A 14,755-nucleotide genomic window follows, 5' to 3' on the forward strand; every position below is an offset into this window, starting at 1 on the left:
ACAACCACCCTATGTTATCAGAACCACCCTATGTCAGATAAACCACCCTATGTTATCGTAACCACCCTATCTTATAAAGACCACCCTATGTTAACTAAACCACCCTATCTTATAAAGACCACCCTATGTTATCGTAACCACCCTATCTTATAAAGACCACCCTATGTTAACTAAACCACCCTATGTCATCACAACCACCCAATGTTAACTTAACCACCCTATGTTATCACAACCACCCTATGTCATGAATTATCTTATATAATCGCCTAATTCCTTGGGAATGAGTCGGCTGATCCGTAATTTGGCCGGAACCTACCTAAGCCTGATGTTTCAGGCTGCAATGAGACAGCTTATTTGACTTTGTTCCGGCCAATGATCGGATCTAAAATATATAATCTTCTTGTAGTGAACTGAAAGAAGTAAAAAAAATAGTTCCTCTGCTTCAGACAAGATGACTTAAACTAGCCAATAATACATCAGGGTAACATAGATTAATAATAATCCCAATGGATTTTTCAAATTAAGTTCAATAATCATGTACAAGATTAGTACTACCTGTACAGACGAAACATCAGTTTCTACAAGGTTAGGTAATCACGGGACCAGAACGACTGACAAAAACCCGATCCTGGATGCGAGGAAGCTTGGATTTACCGGCAACCCAGATAACCCGAAAATGAAAATATTTGACAGGTATGCTCCAATAGGAGTAATTATATGCAACCAAATTAATGTTGTTGCAGAAGAATCCTAGCTTGGTGCTGAAGCTGACTAAGTGTGGCTGTACTTGTATTTGAAGAATGATCATCTGAAGAACTAAAACCAACCAAATTTTTAAACAGCCTAACGGTCTCTTCTTCCCTATTCCGGACATCGTTGTTGGATCTTTTTTGCTGCCTACCATAAACTGCCTCAAATTCTCTGGACTTGGCAGCAGCCTTACGTAGTACACAATCAGGAATTCCTAAAATGTTTGACCAATCAGTACCTAATGGGTTTGAAGAAGTTGTTTCTCAAAAAGCAATAGATTTGATTAAAACTTACCAGCTAGCCGTGCAACATTAACACCATAACTTTTGGGACAAGCACCTCGGGTCAGTCTATAAAGAAATGTGACTTCTTCCACTCCTTCGTCACCTTTTCCTACTTGGCATGCCATATGACATAGAGAGACCTGTATATGAAAATATTTAATTGGTGACTTTAAAGACAACAATCATGGCATAAGATTCATGCATTATCAGCTCTTACAATGAGCTACACGAGCAATTAGCAGAAATTACCACCAGTACAAGAGTATGTTACTTGGACTCATGAACTCGTGTCAGACAAGGGTATGAGTTAGGTGTTCAACTTTGCTATCTTGTAAAAAAATTAAAGAATTTTCACCCAAAGTGAAGTTTTGAAGTGTCCACATTCATGTGGGAGTGTCAAGGATCCAACACATATACTTATAGTTCAATGAAAAGCCCAAGTAACATAACTGGAAGAATACTTGAAATCAAGAGAATGAGAATTGACCTTGGGATCTCTCTTATAGTCTATTGCTAATCGGTGGTAATGAGTGGAAAACATTCCGAGACACTGCACTTTGCGAACAAAATGTTCAAGGACTGATTCCCTGTACGGAAATGAACAAGGCAGAAAAGGCAGCAATTAGATGACGTTGCATTAGTGCATTTCACCTTAAATAAAAAGTTAAAGACAATGGATATGTACAATTTCAAGACAATAAGAAAAGACGATGATACTAGCGCCAAAAGTGAATTAATTAGAAGCCCTTACGCAATTGCTTGTCCATCTGAAGTCGAAGTGCCACGTCCAAGTTCATCTAATGCCACAAGTGAATTACGGGTAGCAGATGTCTGAGTGAAACCAAGATAAAGACCACTGTGAGCTCAAAAAATAAAAGGCAACTAGAATTGCTTTGATAAACTTTCATTTACACAAGCTTTAGGGTTAATGATCCCAGGCAAAATAGAAAGAAGGTATTAGGAAGACACTATTCAAAAGAGACAGGTTTAATATTGTGTACATCAGATTGCCATTTTTAATATGAATTAACATGATCTCCTCAAAGGAAAAACATTAAGCAAGGGAAGTTAACCACTCAATGCATTAACATCATATCCTCAAAGGAAGGACATGAAGCAACATGAAACAGATCTCATTGGACACTCTAATATCTGATGAGGATTGAACAGTAGCATGAAACTGAATCCAGAACATCTCACCAACATAGATGCAGTTTCTGAAAGCTCTGTTAAAAATGTGCTCTGTCCTGCCATAATGTGATCTTTAGCCCCCATGCGAACGAAAATCCGATCAACAAGTGATAGCTCAAAGTGTTCTGCAGGAACATCTGCTCCAACCTGGGATAAATAGCTGTGATAAGGAAAACAGTTGAAACAGAATAAAAGTTCAGTATACTTGCATATGTAGAGTTTTACTTGAGCCAGAATAACAGCCAAGCAAATTTGGCGAAGAAGAGTTGATTTTCCACCCATGTTAGGACCAGTAAGCAAGATGAAGGTAGCATGATCAGCACCGCCAACATTAATATCATTGGGTACAAAAGTACCCCTGCCCAAAGAATCACTTTTAATGATCGGATGTCCTAGACTTTTAGCTTCTAAATGAGGTACTTCATTATAATTAAACCCAGTTGATATAATTGGACGGCATGTTGGTCCTTCATAGTAGTCACTTGAGATTACCAAGCTGATCAAAACATCTAGTTCTGCACAAAGACAGCAGATATTTCAGTCATATTTATCTTCAAGGGATGCATGACATATTGACATACATCAAAGTATCTGATAACTACATAGAGTGGAAGTCTTACTATATAGACACAAATGAGAACTACATTTGGCAAAACAACACATACCTGCAACAGCAGAAACCAAGTTTCTCCACTTTGTATGATGCTCACAAAAACGTCCTATCAAATCTTGCAAAATGCATTTGAGTTTGGATTCCTTTACAGCTTCAACCTGTGTCAGCTCTCCCACCATCTTCCTGATATATGGTGTCCAATATCTGGAGAAACCCTGAGGGAATCAGGTCAGAGATAATCTGGTCAGTACAGAAACTACCTATTATACGTTTCTACTCCACTGCTTGTAAAATCTAATTGCTAAAAATTGTAAGAATGACCATTCCATTCCTCAACTTCAACAATTTACATAAAGAAAATTAGCATTTAAGTTCACAACATCAGTAAACCCACACTAAACTTCCTCTCATGGGAACACAAGGTCAAGATGTTATTAATGTAACCTAACAGCAATGGCTAGCACAAAAGGAAAAAGACTTCCCAAAAATAGATAGCATGTTTATCACTCTCCAAAAATTAACAGGATCATCTATCCCACTTTAATCTTGTTTTGAAAAATAGAAAAAGAAGATCAATTATTTAACTACTATTCACGTCACATTTATAAACTTAAAATTCTATTTGCTTCACTGAAACAACTTAATCACTGTCTAGTAGTGATTGTATCGTCAGTAACTAAATCGCACAATCTGACATTTTAAAATAATGTGTATGATGAGTTGATGACTATCAACTGAAGAATCAAATATCAGCCAGTATAAAGGTTCATCACCACTCAACATGCCCGTTCACAACACCTATATTGAGGAAACAGTTTAACTCTATATACCGTGATCAAAGTCACATTAGAAAACATCACAATACCAATAGAGGTAAAAATTTGACTCTATAATGATCCGATTGACATTACAAGACATCACATGAGGCTAACTGCAACCAGCAGAGACATTGTCAATAAGCTGTGAACTTTATTAAATCCTCACTGGACAATTTCCCATAACTACTTACCTTCTTGGATGACCGTAACTCGTAGTCTTTGGGGACATTTCCTTTCAAACTATCAGGCACTTCTAACAGGTATCGGTCCTTTCCAACTGTGACACATGCAATCTATAGACATTACAAGGAGACAAGTTAATTAAGCACATAAGACACGGCAAGAAAGTTCCACTTTAGAGATATATACAATGTCCTTACCAATGGTTTGCCAAATAATGTTTTCTGCTCCTTAATATGCTTATTCAAATTAGATTCAATCTCCTCAATTTTTTTACAGGCAGAATCATATTCTGCATCACCTCCTTCAAGAGGAATTATACGACCCGTGCTATTAGCATCAGCCCAATCAAAGGCATCCCTAAATTCCTTTAGAATTGAACTCACATTCGGAAGACCTTTGCCTGCATATAACATGCTATACTATCAGCACAGCATATAAGCTGATCAGAATATAGAAGCAACAATGAATGTTTAGCTGACAGTACCAGGAATTAACAGATGATGTAACAATTCAGAGTCGGTATTGTTCAAGATAGAGCTGAGAGAAGAGCATGCCACAGTCATTACTTCACAGCCACGTAATGTTGATATGAATTCTTGAAGCTGCTGTTTAGCAGCATCTTCATAGAGAACAATCTTATTTGCATTTCTTCCATTAGCTTCACTGCATGAAACAAAATGTGGGCCAAAAGTGACCTTCTACTTTCTAAGAGCATGAAAGCAAGTAAAAAGCTCCACGTTCTTTATTGACTCACCTGCTAGCAAAGAGGCGCGAGAGCAACCTCTCCATGTCTGGAAACTTGGACATCTCTTTTCGGAATTCAAGCGCAAATGATATGTTTGCCTAAAACAGAACATCAATCAGGAACATGATCAACCAACACGCCTTTAGAAAGAAACACAACAAATTCTACAGAAACCCTGAAAGATAGTCTACCCATGGCTCGAAACTGACAGCAAGACTAGAAAAAGCTCTAGTTTGAGGGGGGAGGAGGAGACTATCACGCACACTTTTAAACCTAGGTATTGTGGTGAGATCAGCCACGTAAATTGTGCAATTCACCAAATAATTTACTTGTTTCGAAAAATTTGCATTTAGACATAAATAGCATGTCCCGGAAATCCCATATCTAGACAATATATTGCGAAAGGCTTAAAGCATGAAAGCGTATCTCTGTTACTAGAACTAGATTTTACATCATGGAATATCAAAATTCAAAAAGCATGATGTCAGAGAAGCTTAAAAATAGTAGGAAACAGAGACTACCTTAAGGCCTGCAATGGCATCTTGTCGTTTCCTAATCGACTCTGCATGATACAAGGGTCTTGCAAGCCATGCTTTTAGCAACCTCTTCCCAAATGCGGTCACGCAATGATTGAGCTGGGCATATAATGTTCTTTACAAATGAAAAAAGCAAATCAATCCAAGGAATATCAACCAAAACCAGAAAAATACTTTGTCAAAACGTTACAAAATGTAAAAGAACCTACCCAGAGGAGCCCCCATTTTTGCTGTTCTCAAATATTTCCAAGTTCTCCAGTGCAGCAGCATCTAACACCATATAAGATTTCCTGAAAACATCACAGAACCCAGAGCATGGAAGGGACTCAAATTTTGCATATCTAAGCAATGTTTCGTCGAGAAAAGCCTGTTTCAGGTAGTAGAGGCTGCCTCCAAGAGCTGATAGTGCAAGACTACCGTCTACACCAGCACTCGACAGCTCATTTACAACATCTGGAAGCCAACATTGCTCGTCTTTAGAATTGGATTTAGTGGCATCAGTTACTTGCTCTTCAAGTGAAGAAACAGATGGACTATTGATGTGACTATAGAAACTCTGGAGTTCATGCACAGTTCTATCAGCATCCCAGAATTCCACATGCGGAACCAACTCATTGATTAGAGGATTTCTAGTGTATCTGATAAGAGCCCTTTCAGTCTCAGCGCTAAGCATATTAGCAGGTTTTATAATCTCAACCGGCCTCAATTCAGATAGAAGACAGCATAAAGCACTGCACTCCAAGTCATCCGTTATCTGAAAAAGGAACAATACGTTATAATCAGAGAAGTAATTATCAAGCTCTCAAATTCTTGAGGGGAGGAAGGGGAGAGGTGCCAATTTATTGGCAAACTTCTTGAGCATTAATTTCAAATTTACTTAACCCCAAGGTGTACAGGACGGGATCAAACTAATGTTTGTTTGAAGTAGATGTAAGATACAAGGCGAAAAACAAGAGAAAGATATTTATAGGACTTTCTAAAGCTGGGCATAACATGTAACTTCCTAAGCAATTCAGCATCAGAATAAAAACGAAGGTGGAATGCACCACCAGTCCACCACCACCCCTAAAAAAGACAGAGAAGGGAGATGATCATGCTGACAGCACTCTTCCTGCAAAGAAGAATGTTCAGCAAAATGGAGATCTCCTGTCGTAAGCTAAAACACCTAAACCTATACCTTCTAAACACCTGTTATATGCAATGTCATGATACAAAGGCAGCAACCCCATGTAGAGATAATCATGGAAAAATTTGTTAGGAGCTAGCAAGGTACTGAGTTTGAGAAAGGTACCTGGCCAATAATTACTCGGCTTGTAGAGACATCAATAAGGCAAACACCATATAAATGTCCTTCTTCCTTATCTGAAGAGGCTCTAGGACTTTCATTCACTGACATAATATAAGAAGCATCTGGATTTGCTGACAACATCTCACCCTCCGTCAATGTTCCTTTTGTTACCACAGCGCATATTTCTCGTTTGACCACCTATAAATTCAAAGGACAAAAAACTATCACTAGATATAACAAGGTCAGAACTAATAAATCAAAAAAACCCCAATTATTTCCAGTATACAAGCAAAATATCAACCCGCTGAAGATCACAAGCATTAAAACATCTTTATTTATTTATTTATTTTTTTTGGTTGATTAAAACATCTTTATACAAACTCGAACTTAAACAAGTTATTCCCTCCTTGTTTGAAGATTAATACTATCTCTAATAAAATAAAATGTAGAAAGAAACTCTGGCATTGCCAATCAGTTGACAATAACTTTAGCTCATGTATAACTTACTCATATCCTATATGCCTTATTGCCTTTTATTACTTCTTCAAAATCACACACTAAAGGAAAGGAACAAAGAAAAGAAAAATATTTTATCGCTCCAATCCAAGTAAAAACCCTGAATGACCAAACCTTGTCTTTGGAACCCTCTGTTTTGCGTCGAATCTCGAGCTGGTCTGGAGTTTCAGTCTGCTCCACTACAAGGACTCGATAACCCTGCCATGCCAAAGCAACCAAATAAATTATATATTCCAGCTCAAGTGTTCCACCATCTATATAGCAATGTGCAGTACATTTGAATTCAATGGATACATAAACTTAAGGACATACCTTTCTTGCTAGTTTTTCTACATTGATTGAGAAATTCTTTTCAGGGAATCCACAATGTGGTTGTTCTCCCTGGCAATATGAACATTATACAAACTCAGGATAGAAAATAAGCATGCACCTCAACAGAAGAATAATAACCAAACTCCAAAAATAATTACTCAACAGGAGCTAAATCCTCAAAAAATTAGCAAAACAATACGGAAAAAGGAGGAAAATCAAACTTATAATATATATTAACCTTCATATACTGCAGATCAAGCTCTTTTACGCCAATATGTGCATCCATTTCAAATATTTCGTAGAATTTTCCCATCTGAAATAACAGTCCAGCACAAGCAACACACATACGTTTAAATTATTAGGAAACAGAAGGAATAGCAGCATAACAACTCATGATTCATGTAATACCTTGAAGAAAAGGACTTTGTCCATATGCTTTGATTTAAACTCCCACCATTGTCTCTACAAAAGATGATAAGATCACAAAATCAGACATTAGGAGCAGCAACAAGCCAAAAAAAAATTAGTACCAAGCATTGTTATAGGTCAGAATATTCACCTGACCGCCCGTCAGTTTATTCAGAAAGTGAGGGGGCAAATAAAGAGTTCTGGGATCATAACCTGCATCACCAGGAAGTCTCCTTTTGGCATCTCGACGATCTCTATCACAAGAGAAAGAGATTCACAACAATATAAGATAAACCCTCAAAAATAAAACAAGAATGTCAAACATTTAACCAAGACATACTTTCCAAGGAATGGGAACTTCTGTTCTTCACGAATACCAAACCTCTCCAATGCATCGACAGCCATGCCGTCAACAACTTTCTTTGGCTCCTCTACAGAAGATAGTTCACAGTCAAAATAACAGAAACACATACTTGAACCGCTAATCAGTAAGGAACAAGCAGACTAAAATAAAACATCAGTCTACTACTTTTAAATCTTTGTTAGTCAAGTTCTCAATTTAGAAGCCACAAGTTGTCTAGAGAAACATGGCTCGGAAGTAGCAATAACGGGTGAATTTTATCTAAAGCCAAAGAAGATAGAGCTCTGTCCCTAGACATAGCACACAAAAACTTAAAAAAAACACAGAAAATGCACCCATCAAGAAAAGATGCAAGACTCTACATTCACATAAATTATGCAGAAAAATATTCATGATCAGCAAGCTATAAAATTGAAAACCTTGTAAATTAAATCAATAAAACAATAGTCCTATTTTAATGTCATAACCCACAACAATTTGTTGACAAAGCAGCATCAGTTATCACATTCTATGGTTATAAGAGACAATGTATAAATTCTAAAATCAGGATCAAACAATAACAATCTAACAACACAAGATTATGATTAACTTTAACAATAACCTTGAGTAACCGGTTTCACCGGCTTGCTACCAAAATCACCAAACGAAAACCCAACTTTCTTCTTCTTACACGAATCCGCCGCCTCTTCCTTAAGCTTCTTATTTCCCTTCCCTCCTCCAATATCTCCCTTCTTCCTCTTCAAACTCCCAACCTCCTTTTCCTCTTCCTCTACTTCATCCACCAATTCCATCTCCTCCAAACAATCTACCTCCTCAACAACCCCATTCGCCACCCAATCCTCATCGCTCGAATCATCCGCCACACAACCCGCATTCCCCTCATTCTCCTCCTCCTCATCATCATCCACAACAACAGACACCTTCCTCAACCTCCTCTTACTAACTTTCCTAACTAAATCACCTCCAACCCACTCAATCTTTTCCTTAGAAAGATCAATCATTTCCTCCTCACCATCTTCATACTCCACCAAATGCTTCCCTAAAACCTTATCAAACAACTTCACACTCCCCTCGTACCACACCGAATCAAGCGGCCAATAAACCCTAATTCTCTTACTAACTACTTCTTCACCGTAAGAATGACTCCCTAAATTCGTCGTTGTTTGTGAACCGATTACTAGCATAGGTTTTGACGTAGATTTGGGCTTTGATTTTCCGTTGATTGGAGAAGGTGTTGTTGGTGGGGTTGAATTCGGACTAATACTAGGGTTAGGGTTAGGGTTTTGGGAATTGCGAATTGGGGGTAAATTAGGGATTGGAGGTGAGGATGATTTGGGAATAGGTTTAAGAGAAGAAGAAGAAGGTGGTGATTTGGTGAAGAAGGAAGTGATTTGGTGTTGTTTGTTGATTAATGGTGATCTGCCATTGATGGCTTTGCGAGAAGGCGCCATTGTTGGAAGATTGAACTGTAAGTGAGAGAAAGAGGAGAGAGAGAGAGAGAGAGAGAAAGTGAAGAGGAGAAGTGAGGGAAAATGAGGTATTATGTGGTTGAAAATGGCGGGAAAAATGTATGGGAAATTACAGAAGACAGAGTATGTAGTTTGGCGGGAAGAGGAGAGAGAGAATGCGCGCGAGTTACAGTGGTGGTCTCTGCCTCTCTGGTGTTGTGAGTTGTGACCTGGTGTTGTGCGGGCCTAGTATACGATTACGGCCCTGTTTGGCAAAACTAGCGGTCGAGCCAAACATGTAGTATGTGACTGTAAAATATGTATCGGCCCAATTGTCCAAATTGGTAAAAAAAAAGTAATTCTCGATGGTGATTTGATTAAAAAAAAACTTGCTCTAGTAATATATTGGTGAAGAAAATTAAACTTCAGCGACAAGTTGGTAAAAAAAAAAATTGAACTCAAACGATATTTAGGTAAATAAAATGAGTATTAACGTCAATTTGGTAAATCAAATGGATTACTAGCGACATTTAAGCCATTAAAAAAAAATAAAAAAATTGATCAACATTCAATGTGTTCATTTACATGTCTTTTATATAGATTTTTCGTGATATATTAATTAGCTTCTCTCGTCGCTACATACTATTTACCCGATTTGAGATTTGATCATATTGGAAAATTGTTGAAAATTTGGTCTAAATGTCGCCGGAGCTTATTTTATTTACCAATTTGTCGTTAGAGTAAGATCTTTTACCAAATTGTTGTTGAGGGTAACTTTTTTTTACCAATTTGGTTAATTGAACTAAATTATCGTTAATTGAAGGGAATTTTTTTAATAAGGACTGATATTTTTAAAATAAGCTGATAAAAAGTACTTTAACAAAATTGTGATGAACAACCTTAGCCCATTTTTCGGCCTTGACTAAATATTTGTGGCGTTGAATCATTAAAACCAAACATATGTAGAGCTCGTAGTTTAAATCTCTTGTGTTTCAACCCTATTTCCAAACATATAATGATGGAGTCAACGTAAAAAGATACATATCACATGGCCTATATGTTTGATTTTAATGAATCAACGCCGGAAAATACTTGGTCAATGTCAAACAATGGGGTCAAGATTGTTCCTAGCAAGATTTTTTTTTTCAAAATCATATTTTGCCAGATTTTTCAAAAAAGGTTGTTCATCGTATAAAACTTGTATTTAAAAGGTTTGTTGTGATAACTTGTCCTCAATCAAAGCTTATAACACTATACGACAATACCACTCAACAAATTCAATCACAAAACTTTAACTCCGACTATGCTTTTTTATGCTCTTCTCTTTTATGTCAGACCTCGTAAATTATTTTCATTTCTCATCTCACCTTCACGTCTCTTTTCGACGACTTCTACCAATGTATGTATTCAAGTGAATTATCCTCTACTCCATTTAGTCATAACCATCTACTTCATATTACAAAATGGAGTTGTGCATAGATTAGGTCGACATGATGACTGTCTTGACTTGACTCATATTAGGCTCGACCCAACACAAGCCTGCTAGCCGCCCAAACTGGTGTGTCGTGGTCGTGGGATGCTCACGAACATCTTTTTTGGAATTATGGCTCGAACTCAGCACAAGCACGACAAGTCGGCTAGGTTGCTTGATTTCAAGCATAAAAGAAAAACATATGAAGGATTTATGGTCAAAATATTTGTTTAAACACATTGATAATTAAAGAAAACTATTTGAATATTGAGTATAAAAATTATGGAAGATAATTAATACACTTACAAATATGTTTTATTTAGATAATTTTGCATTATCCATATATAATTAAACTTTCAAACTCCTTTAATAAAACACAAATCTTATAGTTCCTCCTTTTTAAAATATAAGTAAATAGGGCTTCTTCGTTGTCGTATTTTTCATTTTCAGTTTTTCTAAAACCAAAAATAGGATATCAGAGAAAGTGGTTCGCTTTTTAAGTTTTTAGTTATCAGTTTTCAGAATCATCATGTTTTCAATAAGTTTGACTATTTTTTTTTCATTATAGAACATATATCATGACTTTTAAATACAAAAAAAATAAAAAAAACTTAAAATCACAATGATACCAATCGAACTCTCAAGGGGAGACTAAAGAGGAACACAAATGAGTGCTATGTAATGATTTAAAGAGATAAAGAAAACTAGATAAATAGATGTCAAATAAAGTAATATTTTATTTCCTCTATAATAAAAAGCAATATTTTATTTCCTCTATAATAAAAAGTAATATTTTATTCCTTTAAGAAAAAAACGCTTTATATATTTGAAATACCAATTGTTTGATCTATTTTAAACCGAGCAAAAAAAAATTTTCAACACTAAACAAGAGCATGTTCTCTTCGACGTAAAACACCAAAACTGATTGCGATCGAACCGTACCGAATCAAATTATAACTAATAGGAACGATAACTGAAGTTAAACTGAAGTGGATCAAACTGATTTTAACTAAACTGAACCGAACTGATTGCAACTGAACTAAATTGACTTAAACTGAATCGAAAATAAATTGGGGAGAACATGCCTAACGTCAAAATAAGTTTTGTGTTATAACACCCTTGATTAATTGCAATTTGCAAGAGGTAAACCGTAATTTTCAAGAACCAACCACCGCCATGATGATCCAAGCCCATCACTAGTAAGCGCCGTAATCCCACCACTCTCACTCGCACTCTCACTCTCACTCTCAATCTCTCTCCTCTTGATGGCTTGCAAATGTCGCTAACCTCCTTAACAAAACGCATCACCACTTCATCTTCTCTCTCCTCATTTCTTTCTTCATCAACCAATTTCAATGGCTTCCACCACCATTCTTCGACCACCTTACGCTCCTCCTACAGTGCGAGACAACTACGACGTCAAAGAATCGTTCCCTTCACCAGACAACAACAACAGCAAATGCGCATTTTTCAAGGTAGCTCTATGCCCTTGTATCGTTCTCATCACTCTCATCTTCATTGTTATCTTCATTATTCTCATTGTCAAGTTTCATCTCATCTGTCATCTTCCCTTACACTACCTATTTTACAAGAAAAATTGCTAGCTTTAAAGTTAAAGAAATGTAATTTAGAATATGGGTTTTCAATTTCACTTGTTTCTACTGAGTTTTCTGCTAGATCAATGGCTTTTTCTGCGAATTCTGGTGATTTCCTTGATGGGTTATTGATATCAGGTTGTAAATCGAATTGGGTATTGCCCAAGTTTGGGTTTTGTAGAAAGATTGTGAATTTAGGGTTTGGAGGTCATTATAGGGGGTTTTCTGCAAATTCTGGTGATTTCCTTGATGGGTTATTGATATCAGGTTGTAAATCGAATTGGGTATTGCCTAAGTTTGAGTTTTGTAAAAAGATGGTGAATTTAGGGTTTGGAGGTTATTATAGGGGGTTTTCTGGCAGTGGGGAAGAGAGAGAAAGTGATGATGATGATGAGGAGGGGGAGGGGGAAAAGGGGGAGAGACAAAGGAGTGAAGGTATTGTTGAGTCAAGTGCTGATCCAGAAGAAGTTAGTAGGGTTGCTAAGGTAATTGATGAATTGTTCGCCTTAGATCGAAATATGGAGGCGGTTCTTGATGGGGTTGGGATTAATTTGACTCATGATTTGGTGGTTGATGTATTGCAAAGGTTTAAGCATGCTAGGAAGCCGGCATTTCGGTTCTTTTGTTGGGCAGGAACAAAACCTGGTTTTTCGCACGATTCTAGGACTTACAATGCTATGTTGTTGATATTGGGGAAGACTAGGCAATTTGAGACAATGGGGTCGTTGCTCGAAGAAATGGGGGAAAATGGGGTTTTGAATTTGGACAGTTTTATGATTGCGGTTAAAGCTTATGCTGCTGGTAAAGAGAGGAAGAAAGCTGTTGGAGTGTTTGAGCTGATTAAGAAATACGAGTTTAAGTCCGGGGTTGAAACTGTTAATTGCTTGCTTGATGCCCTTGCAAGAGAGAAGCTCGTAAAGGAAGCTCAAGCTTTGTATGATAGGTTGAAGGGTAGGTTTACTCCAAATGTGAAGACTTACTCAGTTTTGCTTAGTGGTTGGTGTAGAGTGAAGAATCTTATGGAAGCTGGTAAGATATGGAATGAGATGATTGATCAAGGTTTAAAGCCTGATCTTGTTACCCATAATATAATGCTAAATGGGTTATTGAAGGTTAAGAAGAGATCTGATGCAATCAAGCTTTTCGAGATCATGAAGGCCAAGGGGCCTGCTCCGAATGTCCGGAGTTATACTATACTGATGAGGGATTTGTGCAAGCATAATAAGATAAAAGAAGCTGTTGCTTACTTTGATGAGATGAGGGCGTCAGGCTGTGAGCCAGATGCTGGTGTATATACTTGTTTGATTACAGGATTTGGGAACCTAAAAAAGATGGACATGGTTTTTGGCTTGCTTAAAGAGATAAAGGAAAAGGGATATCCGCCCGATGGGCGATTGTATAATGCTTTGATTAAATTGATGACAAATAGGCGAATGCCTGATGATGCACTCCGCATTTACAAGAAGATGATTCAGAATGGACATGAACCGACAATTCACACTTACAATATGATGATGAAATCCTATTTCTTTGCAGGAAACAGTGAGATGGCCTGTGATGTGTGGGATGAGATGGTTCAAAGAGGTTGTTGCCCTGATGAAAATGCTTACACAGTTCTCATTGGTGGGCTTATTAGGCAAGGGAGATCGGAGGACGCATGTAAATACGTTGAGGAAATGATCAATAAAGGGATGAGAGTTCCGGAGCTTGATTTCAATAAGTTCGCAACTGACTTCTCTCGGGTTGGACGACCAAACATACTGGATGAGCTGGCTCGAAAGTTGAGGTTGTCCGGCAAGTCTGAAGTATCTGAAATCTTTGCAAGGTGGGCTCAGATGACCCAGAAAAGAGGTACAAGAAGGGGTTCGTTTGACACTGATGCATAGGCTCCATGGATTGTTTAATCTGTAACCAAATTTTTAGAATGTAAACAATGTAACTTTTCACAATTTGAGTGACCTGTATATAGATGTTTTGCCAGACATTAATCAACTACAGTTGCTTTGTGATTAGTTTCTCATTACTCGTTCTTGTTTTGTGGTTATTTGATCACTGTTATTAGGGCTATTCAAGGCGTTAATCCAGTTTATCTACGGCCTACGGATCACCTCTCATTAGGAGTATGTAGCCATGTAAGGCAAGTAGACAATTGATTATCTGGCGCTAGGATTAACTTTTGCCTCCACATATTATGTAATTTATTCACTCCAAGAATGAAAGAAATATTTATGTTTTA

At 37.3% G+C, this 14,755-nt stretch overlaps 2 protein-coding genes across 2 annotated transcripts; one reads left to right on the top strand and one right to left on the bottom strand.

The window, feature by feature from the left end:
* Nucleotides 1–456: 456 nt before the first annotated feature.
* Nucleotides 457–9,679, bottom strand: LOC104894756 (DNA mismatch repair protein MSH6). Its single transcript, XM_010681063.4, has 21 exons — nucleotides 8,607–9,679; nucleotides 7,985–8,075; nucleotides 7,796–7,898; nucleotides 7,645–7,698; nucleotides 7,475–7,549; nucleotides 7,237–7,305; nucleotides 7,039–7,122; nucleotides 6,412–6,606; nucleotides 5,330–5,874; nucleotides 5,106–5,235; nucleotides 4,594–4,682; nucleotides 4,324–4,502; nucleotides 4,037–4,239; nucleotides 3,848–3,949; nucleotides 2,891–3,053; nucleotides 2,451–2,740; nucleotides 2,235–2,372; nucleotides 1,786–1,865; nucleotides 1,522–1,621; nucleotides 1,045–1,174; nucleotides 457–964 (listed from the first exon to the last, which is right to left on the bottom strand). Exons 1-21 carry the CDS (start codon nucleotides 9,454–9,456, stop codon nucleotides 729–731), a joined length of 3,906 nt encoding a protein of 1,301 aa, XP_010679365.1. The 5' UTR covers nucleotides 9,457–9,679; the 3' UTR covers nucleotides 457–728.
* Nucleotides 9,680–12,065: 2,386 nt separating this feature from the next.
* Nucleotides 12,066–14,755, top strand: LOC104894757 (pentatricopeptide repeat-containing protein At3g62470, mitochondrial). Its single transcript, XM_010681064.3, has one exon. It carries the CDS (start codon nucleotides 12,201–12,203, stop codon nucleotides 14,403–14,405), a length of 2,205 nt encoding a protein of 734 aa, XP_010679366.1. The 5' UTR covers nucleotides 12,066–12,200; the 3' UTR covers nucleotides 14,406–14,755.

The sequence above is a fragment of the Beta vulgaris genome, chromosome 5 (genome assembly GCF_026745355.1).
Source record: "Beta vulgaris subsp. vulgaris cultivar EL10 chromosome 5, EL10.2, whole genome shotgun sequence".
Classification (NCBI taxonomy): domain Eukaryota; kingdom Viridiplantae; phylum Streptophyta; class Magnoliopsida; order Caryophyllales; family Amaranthaceae; genus Beta; species Beta vulgaris.

Coding starts and splice junctions, on each gene's coding strand:
- LOC104894757 (XM_010681064.3), top strand. CDS start 12,201: ATGTCGCTAACCTCCTTAACAAAACGCATCACCACTTCATCTTCTCTC.
- LOC104894756 (XM_010681063.4), bottom strand. CDS start 9,456: ATGGCGCCTTCTCGCAAAGCCATCAATGGCAGATCACCATTAATCAAC. Junction 3,950..4,036: donor CATTATTTGGCAAACCATTG/GTAAGGACATTG, acceptor TAATGTCTATAG/ATTGCATGTGTCACAGTTGG. Junction 1,866..2,234: donor CAGAAACTGCATCTATGTTG/GTGAGATGTTCT, acceptor GGTTTCACTCAG/ACATCTGCTACCCGTAATTC.